This window comes from Heptranchias perlo, chromosome 28, assembly GCF_035084215.1.
Source record: "Heptranchias perlo isolate sHepPer1 chromosome 28, sHepPer1.hap1, whole genome shotgun sequence".
Lineage (NCBI taxonomy): Eukaryota > Metazoa > Chordata > Chondrichthyes > Hexanchiformes > Hexanchidae > Heptranchias > Heptranchias perlo.
The window spans coordinates 8600241-8617748 of record NC_090352.1 but is presented as its reverse complement, the minus strand read 5'-3'; the positions used below and the strand labels follow the sequence as shown (position 1 = coordinate 8617748).

Here is a 17508-nt window from a genome sequence, read left to right as displayed (position 1 = left end):
CCTTTTAAATATCGCCCCGCCAGTTGGACTTCCGGGTTTCAGAAGCGTGCACGCACCCAGATGCGTCTGGGTCAAACCCGGAAGTCGGCGGGTTGCAGCTGGGATGTGGTCCTGTTCCCAAAACTGACAATTTTCTCTGCCCGCCCACCCCCAACCCACCCGTTCTTCGGGGTTAAAATTTACCCTATGTAGTTTGTTGGTAATATGAAAATGAGCGTGATAGGCCTACAGGTAATCTCATTTAATCTGCTCTGTGATATGCTTAAGTGAGATTCTCTGCAGGATTAACTATAAAATAACATTTGCAGTTAAATTTAAAATTATTTTTTGACCATGTAATGCCAGTTACTAGGGAATATTTATTAATATGATTTCTGTGAGTAGTCTCGAGTATTTCTAAAAATGAAATTAATCAGAGGTAATAAAAAAAAGTCTTGTTTAACTTTGCATAAACCATGTATTTAAACATTCGTATCAGACGTAGGTCCGCGATCATCTCAGACTGTGGCTACGTGTGGAGGGGATTCAGTTTGCATCATTGACTGTGAAACTGGGATCGTCCATCACAAGTACAAATCAATTGGAGAAGTGAGTGCAGTTATATAGTCTGTAGTAAGTAGCACACCTGGAGGTGTAGGATATTACCTATATCATTTTTGCATACCTTCTTCTCTGTCTCTGTGTGTGTACCTCTTAATTTTTTTCTCTCTTTAATATTTGTAGTAAAAATTTAATCTATCAGGAACTGGAGCAAAACACAAAACTATCTCACAGACACAGCGGTGCAAAAACCCAGGTTATGAAATTAATGATAACACTGACGAAGGTGAACGACTATAAACTGTGCATTCTTTCACCTGCGTAGGCAGTGTGGTGCTGATAATGGAGATTGCATGTCAGATGTCAAAGTTCGGATTGGAAAAGCTAGTGGAGCTTTTCAAACACTTCACTCAATCTGCAAATTAAATATTATTGGAGAAACAAAGTTGAGAATTTTTAAGAGCAATATGCTGACTGTGCTCCTGTATGAATCAGAAACATAGCGGTCCAACAAAGTCATCCAAAAGAAGCTCAACAGCTTCCAGTGTAGATGCCTGCAATGGCTTTTTAACATTATATGGTTTAACAAAGTGATGAATCAAGGTGTACTTCGGAGAGCACAGATGCCACCACTGACTATAACAGTCTGGGAGAGAAGATGGACTTACATTTGTCACATTCTGAGAGTGTTTGACATAAAGGTCCCTAAGCAAACGTGGAATTGGGAGCCATGAGGGAAAAGAGAATATATGAATGGTGTTGCCCAACATATTGCACAACTTATTGAGGTGCACAGCCTGTTTCAGACTTTTGAAGAAGGCACTGGAAGAAACACGGCAAGAAATACTGAAGAGTCTTCATGGAAGAAAGGATTATGCTATTCAAATATCTGTCCTACTAGCAAATTACATGCTCTCCAAAGTAATAGATGGATTGAAACCATTTGTTCAATACACTTTCTCAAAATATTGGCTAGGCTGTATATATTCTTGTTGACTTGCAAGGTTTTGGAGGGGGGTGGAGGGGCGCACACATGAGTGCTTTCCGAAATTCTGGTCTGGTACCATAGTGGTCCCCAACTGTGCAAGACAACAGGGAATATGGCTTAAACTGGTGCTTTAAGTGTGTTAAAAGAACTCCCCATATATTTGACACTGGTGTTTCTTGTGCAAACTATGAGATACTCATATTTTACTACAAATATTTGTCAATTAGGATTTTTAAACTATAGAATTATGGTCTGCACAAATTTAATTGTAATTGTTTAGTTTTTAGATAGGTGAGATTTGAAGCGGCACTGTTCATTAGTGAGTAAACTAGTTTCAGTGCCAGAAAGTCTTCCCTTTCTTTAGAATTGTCTTCAGGAGCTGTATATAAAGTGTGAGCTAGCAATGGCCATACTGTACAAATAATTTGTTATCCTTTTAAGTGATCCATATTCCATCTAAGGTATTGGTATATTAAGAATACAGTTTCCATGATAAGATCCTGATTGTTTTATATGATTTTCCTCAGGAATTCTTCTCCCTGGCCTGGACTACCTTAACTGTGATTGATAAGGACCAGAAAAGAAAACTCAACGTGTTAGCAGTAGGTGGCCGAATGGGTGTGGTTAAACTGATTCACGCAAAGGTGAATTACTGCTATGGGAAGATAAAGGCTCACAAGAAACCAATCTCTACTCTTTGCTTTTGTCCAAAACGGGAGACGTTCCTTTTCAGTAAGCATTGAATTTTTTATGTCTAGTTTTTTGCAGAGAGACTTTGAGATGATTTTGTTGGGGCGTGGAAGGAGGAGAGCACGTCCAAAGTTTAATATTGATTGAGGGAGAGGAAAACACTGCCATTGGCATTATTATAACCTTGAGCTAAAGAAAAGAACAAGAGCTGTTAAAATAAATGACAAGACTTGAAATCGTTGATGTATTTTGAACCATAGAAGTTTACAGTACAGAAGGAGGCCATTCAAACCCAGCATTTCTGTACTAGCTCTTAGCTAGAGGAATCCAAAACTAATCCCACTGTTCTGTTTTCTCCCCTTATCCCTGTACCTTTATGTTTCAAATATTTACCCAATTTTCCCTTAAAAGTTGTAATGGTCTCTGCCTCAACCTCTCCTTGTGGGAAATACTCCAGTAACCCTCTGCGTAAAGAATTTTCTTCTAACTCCCCTTAATAATAATTATAAATATTGTCACTGACGCCCTAACCAGAGGTAATAATCTTTCCCCATTCAAACTATTAAAACCCATCATAATTTTTAAAACCTCTTAAATCTCTTCTGAGCTTTTCTATTCCAGTGGAAATGGTCCTAGGATCTCAAGTTTCTCCTCAGAACTCTACTTTTCCATGTCAGGCATCATCCTGGTGAATCTATGCTGTACTATCCTCTATGGCTTTTAAGTGTCCTTTCTGTTATGGGGCTCCCAAAACTGCACACAGTATTCTAACTATGCCTAACTATAGTTTTGTACAAATTCATCATTACTTCTTTACTCTTGTATTCTAAGCCCAGCGTAATTCTACTTATAAAATGGAAAATACTGTTGGACTTTTTTATGGCTCTATTTACCTGCACTGCACTTTCAGGGAATTAGGCATTTGAACCCCTAGGTGCCCTTCCGCATCCTTCCATTGAGTGTTTCCTCTCATTCCTTGTTTTTCTTTCCAGATGTTATTACCTCACACTTATTCACATTGAATGGTATTTGCTCATCCTGCCAACCTATATCTTCCTGAAGTCTTTCACAGTCCTCCTTGCCATTTGACAAACTTATTTTTGTGACATTAGTAATTTTTGAGATTGTGCTCTTTTTATGCCCATCCAAATCATCTGAATATACTGAGAACAAAAATCAATCCGGCACTGACCCCTGCAGCACACCACATTTAACTCATCCGAACACAATCATTTGCCCTACCTTTTGTTTCCTTCAGTCAACCAACTTTTTATCCATGCTGTTACTCTTCATGCCTAAATTGTTCTAGCAAGCCTTGTTGGACACCGTATCAAACACCTTCTGAAAATCTATATACAGTACATTTAGTGCATTCCCTCCTTATCTATTTAATCAGTCACTTCTTCAAAAAAAACTATTACTTTTGTCTTACAGGACTTTAACAAATCTGTGATGGCTGCCTTTGATTGACTTATGCATTTCTAAATGCTAACTAATTTTCTCTTGAATTATGATTTCTAAAAGTTTGTACACAGCTGATGTTAAACTAACTGGTCTACAGTTATCCAATTTAGCTTCCTCTCCGTTCTTGAACAAAGATATTACCTCGGCTTTTGTTGAGTCCCACAAATTTGTATATTTAGAGAGGATTGAAAAATTGTGGCAGTCTCTGCTATCTCCTGTCTGACTTCTTTCGACAAGCAAGGGTACATGCTATCAGGGCCTGCTGACATACCTACCTTACTTTCTGCTATTTTTTTTCAGAACCAATTCCTTTTCTATAATTGTCTCCAGCAGATGTTCCATACTGTCCTCTAGTACACCTACATTCTCACTTCCACCATCATTTGTAAAAAAAAAAGTGCAAAATATTTATTTAATATTTCCACAATACCTTCATCCTCCACAATTATAGATCCCCTCTTCAATCCCCGAGTAATCCTACTCTCTAATGATTCTTTTTACTTTTTATGTGCTTGTAAAAGCCCTTATTATTCCCTTTTATATTATTTGCTAGTCTTTTTTCATATTCCTTTTTAGCCCTTCTAATCTTCCTTTTCACCTCCCCACTGCATTTTCTGTAGTATTGTTATTCATAATTTTATCATATGCCTCTCTTTTACAGTTTCAGTTTAGGTTTAATCTCTATTTATCTATAAATGTAAGGAATCTTACAACACCAAGTTATAGTCCAACCGGGATCTTGGGTTCATGTCACACTACACGTAACCCCACCAGCAAAAAGGGGAAAAAAAAGTTATGTTTTTAATATTCTCTCTCTCTCTCTCTGCCATTTGGGTTTCTTTCTGTCTGTCTGTGTAATTGACACAATGTATATCCAGTGTACTGGGATGTGCTGTTCTCCGTGACTGGCCTGTTTGAATAACAACGACACCTTTTGATTGGTGTGATGCTGTCCCAGCCTAGTATAAGATATGCGATTTGAGAACCTTTTCACTCATTCACCTGACGAAGGGGATAATCTCCGAAAGCTTGTGATTTTAAAATAAATTTGTTGGACTATAACCTGGTGTTGTAAGATTCCTTACATTTGTCCACCCCAGTCCATCACCGGCATCTCCACATCATATTTATCTATAGAACTCTCTTCTTCAATGCACCCCCTATTTGCCTTCTGGGAATATATTTATTTTGTACTCTTCTCTCATATTTGAAAATTTCCCACTGCCGATTGCTCAACCTGTTAACTTTTCTGTACATTTAATTTGTGCCAAATTCCTCCTCATCTCCCTGAATTTTGCCTTTTTCCAGACCAGGATCCTTATCTTTGACTCTTGAACCTAACTATATTATGGTTACTATTTCCTAATTGTTCTCCTGCGCTTACATCAGTTAATTGCTCCACTTCATTTCCCAGAACTAAATCAAGTAATGCTGCTTTCCTTGTTAGACCCAAACCTACGGATTTAGGGAGCAATCCTGGATGCATTCTTAAAAGCATTCCGCACTTTTTCCATGTGCATTACCTTTATTGCTGTCTATCTACGAAAAGTTAAAATCATCTAATATTATTGCCCCGTTGTTCTTGCATATCTCTATGAACTATCTGCAGATTTCTCCCTCCACCTTATCTCTTTTTGGTGGTCTGTAATATAAATTTTGCCATTTCCCTTCCTGTTTCTTAATTCTATCCATATGGATTCTGTCTTAACACATCCTTACATTTCAGCATTGGCATAGAATTCTTCATTATTTACTGCAACTCCACTCCCTTTTCCCCTCCATATTGTTCCTAAAAATGTTGTAACCATGACTATTAACTTCCCAATCCTGTGAATAACTAATCCATGTTGGTTATAGCTACTATATTGTACTCCTCCATAGCTACTGATGCATTTAATGCTTCAATTTGATTTTGTATGCTTTGTGCATTCACATGCATACTGCTCAATCCCAACTCCAATTTTTAAATTTTGATCCTTATTCTCTCTACTAGTTTTGAGTTTTTTTTATATCCATTGTCCCTTCTACAACTGCTTTTATCTCTCACTACCTCAAAGTCCTTACCTTCCCTTTCTCCTCTTATATTTTCTTACTATTTCAGCTATGCTTTATACTTCTATTTCAACAACTTTATTCATTCTAGCCTCTCCAATTTTGTGAGTAACTTGCAAGATTTACTGGTACAAAGAAATGGCAACCAAAAAAAGTCCAGTTAGAAGTGCAGGTACATGTACTGAATTGACACTGATTCTTTCAGCCTCAGATGCCTCCATATGGTCTCCTTTCTATGTCTGTGTTAGGCCTAAATGGATATCAGCATATTTGGAGGTATGAAATGTTGAGTCTCTATGGAGCTTGGGCAACTGCATTCAATTTTATGTAAACTAGGAGACCAGTATTCATTTTCTAAACTGAAACCTTAAAAAATACAGAAGAAAGACAGAAAGCTCATGTGTTGATACATCCATTATCAAGTGAGGAGACTTTCTAAATTTAAAACAAAACCAGGTGTCGGGCATACCTTACATTGAAAGCACTATCTCCATCATGATTGTGGCTTTTAACATTTTCTTTTTAACTGAATTTTCCAAATTGAGTTTCACTCCCACAGTAGCCTGTTGTATATATCCTTCTACTGTGGCAAATCTCTCTTCCTTGGAATGTCATTAGAGATATGTAGGAACCCTTGGAATGTAATAACTACAATTAAATTGATTTATTTGATGTATTCCTTGTAACTGTAATTGCTAAAAAGAACTATATCAATCTTGCTATATTTTGAAATTGGACCTGACACACACACACAACTTTCTAAAATGGGCATGATGAGAAGTGAAAATGAATTAATATTAACGTATGCTTCTAGAACAATACCTGTTGAACAGTAGGTGTGAGGAAAGACCTAGATGACTGTCATGGCTCCTGTTTGGCATCAGGGACTAGAGTTTCCATGCATTGACTGAGTGGTACTCTAGTCTCTCCTTGAAGGGCCATTGCCTCTGTGAGTTTCTTCCATTTACTGATTTTTTTTGTGTGGAGTTGAACTACGTAAAAAAATTATAAAGATCCTACTGAAGCTACTTACTTTAATATTAGAATCATAACAGAACGGATCAGTCAGCAATACAATGTGGTATAGCTGCTCACAAAATAACAGTAACAGAGGGGCCATAAATCAACCGTTGAACTAGATATGACTTGGGATTGCCTCATTCTCACTTGCAACATTTCAGATTGTAATGTTTTCATTCACTTTCTTTAACCAGCTGGATCCTATGATGAAAGCATCATCTTATGGGATATTGGTGTTCCAGATTGTGATTATAACTTCAGAGTGAGGTAAATGTTGTGCATACTTACTAAGTGAATAGAAACAGTGTTTTTAAACCTAACTCAATGTATTCATCAATTGCCATTTGAAAGGGGCACCGTCTGCACACAAAATACCTTTTGCAAACTTTTTAGGTTTAAGGATGGAACAGGATCCTGTTTAGATGCTTTGTTTATCAACTAGCAGTAAAATTAAACTTAGATGACCTTTCTAAGGATAATTTGTTTTTAGTATTTTGACGATCATTTTGCAATCGTAGGGATTGCAACAGTTGTGGTGCCAGAAGGGAGAGGAAGTGTTCTCTGCATTATTAGGCTGTGCCCCCCAAGCCTGGCACAACAGTGGGGCGGGCTATCAGCCAAGGCAGGCGAGCCAGGAAACAGCCAGCAGGGTTTTTTTTTATTTGTTCATGGGATGTGGACGTCGCTGGTGAGGCCGGCATTTATTGCCCATCCCTAATTGCCCTTGAGAAGGTGTTGGTGAGCTGCCGCCTTGAACCGTTGCAGTCCATGTGGTGAAGGTTCTCCCACAGTGCTGTTAGGAAGGGAGTTCCAGGATTTTGACCTAGCGACGATGAAGGCACGGCGATATATTTCCAAGTCGGGATGGCGTGTGACTTGGAGGGGAACATGCAGGTGGTGTTGTTCCCATGTACCTGCTGCTCTTGTCCTAGGTGGTAGAGGTCGCGGGTTTGGAAGGTGCTGTCGAAGAAACGTTAGCGAGTTGCTGCAGTGCATCCTGTGGATGGTACACACTGCAGCCACTGCGTTGGTGGTGAAGGGAGTGAATGTTTAGGGTGGTGGACGGGGTGCCAATCAAGCGGGCTGCTTTGTCCTGGATGGTGTCGAGCTTCTGGAGTGTTGTTGGAGCTGCACTCATCCAGGCAAGTGGAGAGTATTCCATCACACTCCTGACTTGTGCCTTCTAGATGGTAGAAAGGCTTTGGGGAGTCAGGAGGTGAGTCACTCGCCGCAGAATACCCAGCCTCTGACCTGCTGTTGTAGCCACAGTATTTATATGGCTGGTCCAGTTAAGTTTCTGGTCAATGGTGACCCCCAGGATGTTGATGGTGGGGGATTCGGCAATGGTAATGCCGTTGAATGTCAAGGGGAGATGGTTAGACTATCTCTTGTTGGAGATGGTCATTGCCTGGCACTTGTCTGGCGCGAATGTTACTTGCCACTTACGAGCCCAAGCCAGGTCTTGCTGCATGCGGGCTCGGACTGCTTCTTATCTGAGGGGTTGCGAATGGAACTGAACACTGTGCAACCATCAGTGAACATCCCCATTTCTGACCTTATGGCGGGAAGGTCATTGATGAAGCAGCTGAAGATGGTTGGGCCTAGGACACTGCCTTGAGGAACTCCTGCCGCAACGTCCTGAGGCTGAGATGATTGGCCTCCAACAACCACTACCATCTTCCTTTATGCTAGGTATGACTCCAGCCATTGGAGAGTTTTCCCCCTGATTCCCGGGTGGCCGCTGTGTGCCGCTTGTGGGTGCGGCTGTCAGAGTTTCGAGCAGGCTCACTCCCATCTTTCTCAAAGGAGTCCCTCCACAGCCAGCAACAGATTAGGGGAGAATTTGGAGGAAGCTGTGCTCCAGTGATGGCCCGAGACCAGCCGTGGAGCATCCGACCGGCAAGGACGGGGAGTAGCAGCGAGGGAGGGAATAACAACAAGTATCAATATATATTGTATAAAAATTTAAATACAAAGTAAATATTTTGGGCCAGAAATCGTGCAAAGCGGCGAGGCAACGCTCACCGTAGCTCCTGCAAATTAAATTAACGAAAATACTTACTGCGGGCTCTGTGGTGTTGAATTGCATGATTTTGAACTTTAAAAAAAAAATTGAGTGCTATCAACCCAGCCTCTAAGCAGCATGAATTGACGCGCATGGAACGGTCTGTGAGAATAGAAGATATGCCCACAAAATCTGTCAGGAAGAGAAGTCCCGCCCACAGATTCAGGCTGCATTGCTTAAGCAGGCAAGCAGACTTCATTCATTTAAAGTTAGTATTCTAGATTTCATTGTAAATTTTTTAAAATAAAAAGCAAAAGAAATAATTAATTAAATTAAAGAGACAGAAGGGGAAAAAAAATTAAAATTAATTTTAAAATTTTATTTTGTAACCAAAAACTATTAAAACAAGGAGTGATATGAGACTTCATATTCTTAAAATTTAATTTTTAGTTGTTTAGCAGTCATTAAGATTAACCACACTTTTAAAACTTAGTTTTGACCTGGTATTTGGTGACGTAATTAAGTACTTTCCAGCTGGGCAGATTAGCAATTTTGCGGTTTTTCAATGATTTCTCTTATTGCAGCATGTGGTGGCCCTTTAATTCGAAGCTGTCAAATTGCCGGTGAACCAAATTCAAGATTTCTGCGTTTTAGTGTACATGTGCAATTGTGGGAACTTGCTCCTTCGATTCACCATTAAAAACGGAGAGCACTGTTGAGCTCCTCCGTTATTTCGGGAGCAATTTCTGGCCCAATCTGTTTATATAAAATACCAGAACTGGCAACAGTGTTTTAAGGGCTCTGGCAGACATGGGATGCCAGGCCAAAGATAAATTTGTGAAAATTATTACCGGGAAGAGGGAAATAAAAAAACTGTTAACAGCTAAATACATTTAAAATTTTTAAAATACATAAATAAAAGAAATTAAAACTTGGCTACTCAACTGGCACGGTAGAAACTAACATGGCTCACCTTTGGAGCCGAGGGAGATATGGTGCCACTCAGTGGCCACAGCTTGCAACTTCATGCACTCTTTTGCCACATTTATTCTCATTGTAAAACACCAGCTATTGTGTCATACAGACATTACATGACAGGCAGAGCCTTGATAGCTTTAACATTCAAAATACCTCTCCCGGTGCCATCTACATGTCAAAGGTAAATATGGACACTTTTGTAATGAGATTTACCATAGAAAGAGGTTGAGATGGGACTTTTCAATGCATTATAAAATGGAATGCCATACCCCGTGTATCAAATATAATAGATTTGAAGCACTTTGGGACGTCCTGACAGACGCTATATAAATCCGTTCTTTCATTATGAAAGTATTTGGATTTCTTGCATGTATGTCATCAATCTGATTATATATCCTTGTATGTTGAACAGAATTTTTAATACACAGGTGACATAATTATAGAAGGAATGAACTGTATATATTACACGACATTGATATTGAATAGAGAAGCATTCCGAAATATTAATGGATGGGCTACCGAGCCAAGCTCTAGAAGAGAGATTATCTTTTAAGGATATTTTTTCTTGGGGAGGATAGGGGCTTGTAACTACTCCTGACTAACTCAAACATTCTTTGTGTTCTCTCATTGACATAGTCAGTTGCTGGTTTTGAAAGTTTGTTCAACCCCTTTGAAGATGAGTCTTGTCCCAACCTGCCCCGAGCAATACCTTGTGGCTGCCTGTGAAGGAGGCTGCTTTGCCTGGGACATTACCCTAACAAAACATGAGGGCAAAAGGTGAGCAGTTTACTTTAAGTGTATGAACATTTAATTACATTTTTGGCCAGTTTGTACCCACCCCCCCATCCCTCCTGAAAATTCTCACCTTTGCTGGGGTGCAGTTCCATGGGAGCCAGCCCCCCTCCCTGCAGCCCATTCAAATTCCTCCATGAATTCTAGTCGTCTCCCGCTAATGTTCCAGCAAGCACCATTTGCTTTTCTGACAGTCTATTTTCTCCCGCTTTCCTATCCTGCTCCACTGCCAGTGACAGATTATTCAGCCACCATCCCCTTGCACCCTGGAAATCTCTTCTGAAACCCCTCTGCCTTGCCACTTTTTTCCCACCTTCAAAGGCCTCCTCAGAAGTTACCTGTTTATTTGTGCAATTGGCCACCTCCTGTAACTACTCTCCCATTTCCTGCTTCTTCTGATTTCCAATAAAGCACATTGAGACTTTTGTTGTGTGATGGGCCAAATATAAGTTTAAATCCTTGATTTATCATACAATGTGCATTCCTTCAAACATAGCATTGTGATAATTTGGGAATTCTCGTTGCTATTAAAGGAAATTTCATGCTCTTGACTACTTCTGTTCAATATAAAGAGAACACCGTTAATACTGAATTCCCACCACCAATTCAATTATATTTCAACTGTCCAGTAAAAGTGAGTTTTAAAGGAAATGTTTTTGCTTGAAATATCATTAGCTGCTTTATGACATTATCATATATTAACAGAATGCTCCAGATAATCTTTGCTCAATAGTAAAAGGCAGCTTGTCAATAAGGGGGGAAACATTTTTACTCCGAGCTGAAGCTTTCAGAGTAAGAGAAGCTCCAGAGGGAGGTCAGGCTGATGGGGAAGTGCTCTGTGCCCGCCCGCTTGCTGGCGCTGGCACCCGCTACCCCTGTTCTGCAGACGTTATGTTGGTGGAAGCTTCTCTCGCCAAAGGAAGCTATACCAGCATACCCCTGGTGGCATCACTGAAATGTGAATGCTTGACTACCATCTCTGCAAGTCCTGACAAACCTGTCTGGGAATGACAATGGGGACCTCCCTTTTCACTCGTCTAGGTCAGCAGAGAGGAAGATGCCAAACTCTGCCACCTGTAGTAAAGACAACTGTGGCATGCAAAGGACCTGCACATGTGCAGAGACAGTAATGGCCAGTTGTGGTCTGAAACTTCACTGCACCTTCTTGCAGTGCTGACCTGTGGAATGGTGCTGTGGAGTAGCACAGAAGGCAGCCCTCCTCCCAAGCAGCTCATGCAACTCCATCTCAACTTCAGTAGCCATGAAACAGGATCCAGGTTCTGGGCTGCGGCATTATTTGGCTGCAGACTTGAGCCTGCACCTGGGGCATTCTTTCCCTTCATCTTGGCCTGCCACTTCTGAATCCACTAACCTTCAGCCTTGGTAAAGGCTGTTGATAGGTTTTTTTTTATAGCTATCCAGAAGCTTCCTGCCCTCTTCTCTCCCCCCACCACACCTTGCCCAATGACATTCTCCTTTAATTGTCCCCATCACTTTAAGCTTTAACCGAAACATATTTTTCTTCTCCTACCAGTGATTTCAACCCTCAACTCATCTGAGTTTACACCTCGAGTTGTGAATAGTTATGCAAATGAATAAAAAGGAAATAAAGGGATGTGGGTACAGTGGGATTAGGACTATTGCTCATATGAAGCACAAACATCATGGACTGGTTGGGGCGAATGTTCTGCTTCCTTCTTGCAATTTCTATGTAACTTAAACCAGAGAATTGAATGCTATTTCTACCTGACATTCAGGCAGGACTCAAAACATTGCTAACCAAGTTAGAGCTGACTTACACCCAAAGATGAAAATTGGCTTCCACTTTAAATTTTACAATTTTCTACCGTAAAATTTAAGCATTTGACATAAATTTGTGGTGGTAATGATGTGCTGGTTATGAACAGGATAGCATCAAGTTGCAGTATTTAGTGTGACTGTTATTTTTAAGTACTCTGACGCCCTTAGTCAGAGTGGTCCATGTTAGACATTTGTTAATTGATCAAAGTCTAGTAACTTTGTCGACAACTACAATTTATCTAAAGGCTTAACGTTTCTTTGTTTTATTTGACCACATCAACTCTGAGAGGATGAGAGCCAGCCACTGGAAGACATGCACAAGAGCATCCCAAGGCCAATTTTCTCATCTTATGAGCAAGTGCTTGGTTTTTACTCAATGCTAATATTGAGTGGCTGAGTTTGGGATTCAGCAGTGAAGGGGTAAAATCTGCATAAGTATTGCTGAGGCATCAAGACTGTGGTGCACTGTGCCACTTATTTTTTATTTTATTAATTTGTAGTTAGATTTCCTCACAAGTAGATAGGAATGTTACAGTTGGTACCAGAAATGGTAAATTACTCATCTGATGTGGAAATGAAGTGCATCCTGAGTGCAACGCTTCATTGTGAAAATAACATGGTTTTCCTCCTGTACTGTTAGAAACATTGAGATGGAATTTCTTTTCCCAATTTACAATAAAGAAGATGATGAAACTGATTACCATATTGTTGATTCGTTGGCCTTCTGCAACGATGATCTTGTAGGTAAGTACTAGGATTTGATGAAAATTATAGGAGCATTCCACTCGCTTCCCATTTAGATTTGTGACTACTTTACCAAGTTGGACTGGATATCATAAGGATTAGAATGCCATTGTATCTCTTCTGTAACCTGAGTTCATAACTGGTCCATCCTGATGGAATTAAAATTTATTTCCTAAATAAAATGAATTTGGGCAGTGTCAGTTTATTGTCCAGTTTCTTATTTATGCACCCAGTCATTTTAAAATCATACATCTTGAAAATAAAAGGCACTGGTTAAAGAAATGGGCATTTTTATAACTTCAAATGCCAAATTGAAGTTGCTGTGTAACCAGTCATTGAATAGAGATCACTAATATTTCTCAGTTTGGAACATTCCTGCACTTTTTAATGGCAAGAAGACTTATCGCAGTATAAGTGATTCCAAAATATCAGTTAAAAAATATTTATGTTCTACTTAACTTTAACTAGTGTTTGTGCACAGCAGCAACTAAACTGTTCAGATTTCTGAAACTGTTAGGCTTCAAGTGTTTTTTTTTTGTTTTTACACAGCTTCCAAAAGTTCCATGCAAGGCTCAATATACCTGTGGAGCTGGAGTCAAACTTTAAAAAGACGAAAGAAACAGAGTAAGAAGGTGCATGCAGAGATTCTGAGCGAGATGGAGTGGTCCAATACAGATCAAGCTTACATAGCACTTGCTGTTTGTCCAGGTTGGTGCACAAGATCTCTGGAGTCACAAGGGGCCGGATTTTGCTGCAAAATTAACAGTGAGGCTAACAGCGCTCACCGTTATTTATGTGCAAATCGGAAAGCAACTTCCAGCGACCGCAAATAATCAGATAAACGTGGAAATCAGGAAGTTGCTGTCCGAGATGTGATGCTCCACCAAAACCTGTGTGAAAGCGGCATCTCGCCGACTGACTCACCATTCAAATGTATTGACGTTCCTGTCCTGACATCACAGATACTGACTAAACTTGCCAAAAAAGGTTTTGTCACATCATTTCAAGTCTAAGTAGCATTTTAACATCGTGTTAAGTCTTAATTACTGCCAAACAACCTCTCTGGCACTGAAAATTAACTTTTACAAGTGTGGAGTCTCATTCCTTCAGATTTTAATTATTGTTGGACATTTAAAAAACATTAAATTCATTTTTTTCTTTCTTAATTCAATTTTTCTTTTCCTCTCTTTATTTCACTTTCTATACCTGATTTGACATTGAATTTACTATTCTAACTTACACTTCCTGCTTCTGACTGCGCTGTGATTAAGGATTCTTCAATCTGATTGGTCAAGGGGATACACAGCTGCTTGCCCTGTTCACACAGGTCCCAGATGCCCTCTGGAGGGCACCGCAATGAATGTCTATCCTGTTGACAGTAACTTGCCGTGCAAAAAGCTCATAGAAAGTCTATGGGCAAGTGCAACTCTCACGAGCGGCTAGTGCCGTTCGTTCGCTGCTCTCGGCAAAATCCGGCCCAAGGGATTTAAGAGATCCAGCAAATCCCACCCCCGCCCCTGCGATCTCCGCGCCACACCCCCCCCCCCTCCCGCGGTCTCCGTCCCGTCCTGCAGTCTCCGACCCCCCGCGATCTCCGATTTCTCCCCTCATCCACCACCGCTATCTCCGATTTCCACCCACCCCATGAACTCTGACCGAATGAGCCCTTCCCCCCCCCCCCCCCCCCACCACCCCCCCAATCTAGCACTTACCTGTTCACATCCTCCTCCTTCCTCTTATCCCGTCCGCCTGTCAATCAGACCAGCCTGTGGGGTGGTAATCCATCAAAAAGAAAATAAAAGACTTCCTTACATCAAAATTATGAGGACATCCGGGAAACCCATACTCCGCCCCCTCGATAAAAATCATGCCCTTTGTGTCTACACACACATTCTGTCTCGAAGTCTTACTTCCTTTTCACTGTTTCGGCATACTTTTGTGTCAACTTTCTCGCATTATAAATTCCTGCGTTCACATTTATAATGGAAATCACCTATGTAAATTTGTCATCCGGTAAATGCACAATCTGTTGCCACAAATCAGGGATTCTAATTGCCAACACTTATGAGACAGAGAGAGACACAGATAGAAACAGTGTCTTCCCTCATTCTAATCTTATTTTTTTGAAAAAAAAACAAGTTGTATTTTGAAAGCAAAGAAGGCTTTTAGGGAAACAGATACAAAGAGAATGTGGGGCAGAAAAGGAGGAGGTAATAAGGTTAAGGATGAGGGGGTCCCAGAGCTCTGCCCTTTGTGGGGGAGTAAGTGGAGGGTTAAGGGTGAAGTGAGTGACTATAGAGAAAAGGGAGTGAAGGAGGCTTGAGCTGTAGTTCAAAGGGAAAGAGGAGTAATGATGAGAGTGAGGAGTGGTAGGAAGGGGAGGGGAGTGGGAAGATGAAGGGCCAGGGGTACGATGGGAGCAAAGTGGCAGGGGAAGCATGAGTGATTCAGGGAGGGGATGGTGAGGGAGCTGCCGAGGGCCACATTTTTCCTACAGCTCCCAACCCAAATTCAGCCTGCAGCTATTGGTGGCTCCTTTTCCTGACACACTATGCCATCTCACTCACCACCTCCCACCTGAAAAGAATGAAAAGCAGAAGAGTTAAGGAGAAAGAAGCAGAAGAGGAGAGACCGAGAAACAGCAAGAGGAAGACAGGTGGGAGAGACCATATTCTCCATCCTGTGATGTGTATTGCCACAGGAGGACTATTTATAATAAAAATGATTTTTGATTCTTCTGATACTGGGACTTGGCATAATAGAATGTGTATATAAAGTTTTGTACTTTTTGTTGTATAACAGTGTCTATTTCATGGTGGTGACATCATCAGAGTAATGATAGATAGCCTGTTAATATATGACCGTACTTTGTCATTGCAATCATATGATCTGTGTAGGAGCATTTATCTTTTCTTTGGCTTTCACTGTCTTCCTTTACCTGAAATTGATTGTATTTCAAACAACAAAGCCACACTACAAATAAGAAAGTGGATGAACTTTTAGATATGAAAGGTTAAAGACTAAATGTGTAGTGTAATGCAGGTGAGCGGTTGGAAAGGTCATGCAGGAGAGTCTACCTGACAGTATTGCAGTAATTAAACAGAGTGGATTCTTTACGCAGATGAAAACTATCTCCTGTGTGGAGATGAGAAGGGAGACATTTGGATGTATGAGCTGGATGAGTTTAACAGTGACGACGTGACTTCTGGCAATACGACCTCACCAACACAGGTACCCCATACTGCTGCAAAATTAATTACAAAATAATCCTCTTTATGATGAGCTGAACAATTAAGTGATTCTAGTTTCTGTTTTTTAATAGTTTCTTCATTCATCTATATCTGCATGAGTTATGGTAGGGCAAGGATATTGTCCATAGGAGGAATCTTAAGATAGTAAAACTTTCTGTGAACTTAAAATGAAATGTTATTTCATCCTCTTGTTCTCCATATAGCCATAAGGATCTGAAGCCAGAATGTCATTACAGATATTTTCAAGATCAGTGCCCCATCAAAATCAAATTACATCATTCTGTCAGATGACTGTGTCCCTTTTCCCATGGCCTACAAAATGTCCGCATGTCTTTGCTCTATTCTCTTTCTACAATAGTTGCCAACGGTTACTTGCGCACTGTTCTCGGTGGTGTGGGAAAGACTTTGTGCAGCACCACATCCGACTTCAGCCTGTGGATATGATAATTAGTTCTTCTGTTCTGCTTATTTCTAGCAAGAATATAAACATACTGAGTATGATTTAATGTTCTCCAGTGATTCAAGGAATATATTGAAGTGTAAAATTCTAACCAAGGATTTTCACTTTAAGTTACTATTTTTGTTGTTTTATAATCTCCGATATAGATATTTTTTTTCCCCAGCCAGGAGAGTAAGGAAGTAATCTGTTGCCAAGCCACTCACAAGCACATAAGAGAGGCTTAAGACTGACTCAGCATCTGTTCAGTGCCCCCTCTGATGATATAGCTGAGATTGCAAAACTCCACATGGAGAAATGCAGAAGTGCACTGTGTGCTTACCATTCTGTGATGCAGTGCATTGATTCACTGAACTCATTTGGCTCTCCCTAATTAAAATGTGGCTTCAACTTTTTTTTAAATTGCTGAAACATGTAGGTTTTACCCTTGTGGAGAACCTACTGATGGGGAACAATTTGCATTCCTAGTGTAATGCATTTTAAAGATACTTGATATTTAATAGCAGAGCTCAAGAGGCAGTATCGCAAGTTTTATATACTTCCACCACTGTTCATCCTGGTCTTCAGCTGATTGACAAGGGTGAAGGGGAAGGAAAAGAAATGCTGAGTTCACAAAAACTATATTTCTTTTTGATTATCTTCACTGTGTGAATGTTTTAAGACAAATCACATAAGGAACTTGATTTTCCAACACCTTGCAGGTCAACCACTTTGCCGTTGCCCTATT

The 17508-nt window shown here is 40.3% G+C and overlaps 1 protein-coding gene across 2 annotated transcripts in view; it reads left to right on the top strand.

Moving 5' to 3' along the window:
* lrwd1 (leucine-rich repeats and WD repeat domain containing 1) overlaps positions 1–17508 on the top strand; it is a 50782-nt gene that overhangs the window by 31264 nt on the left and 2010 nt on the right. For both annotated transcript variants that reach the window (XM_068008004.1, XM_068008005.1), the window contains exons 9-15: positions 479–588; positions 2056–2260; positions 6949–7021; positions 10374–10514; positions 12970–13073; positions 13623–13781; positions 16195–16304. In XM_068008004.1, coding sequence (XP_067864105.1) covers positions 479–588; positions 2056–2260; positions 6949–7021; positions 10374–10514; positions 12970–13073; positions 13623–13781; positions 16195–16304 — 902 coding nt within the window. The remainder of the gene's footprint in view (positions 1–478; positions 589–2055; positions 2261–6948; positions 7022–10373; positions 10515–12969; positions 13074–13622; positions 13782–16194; positions 16305–17508) is intronic.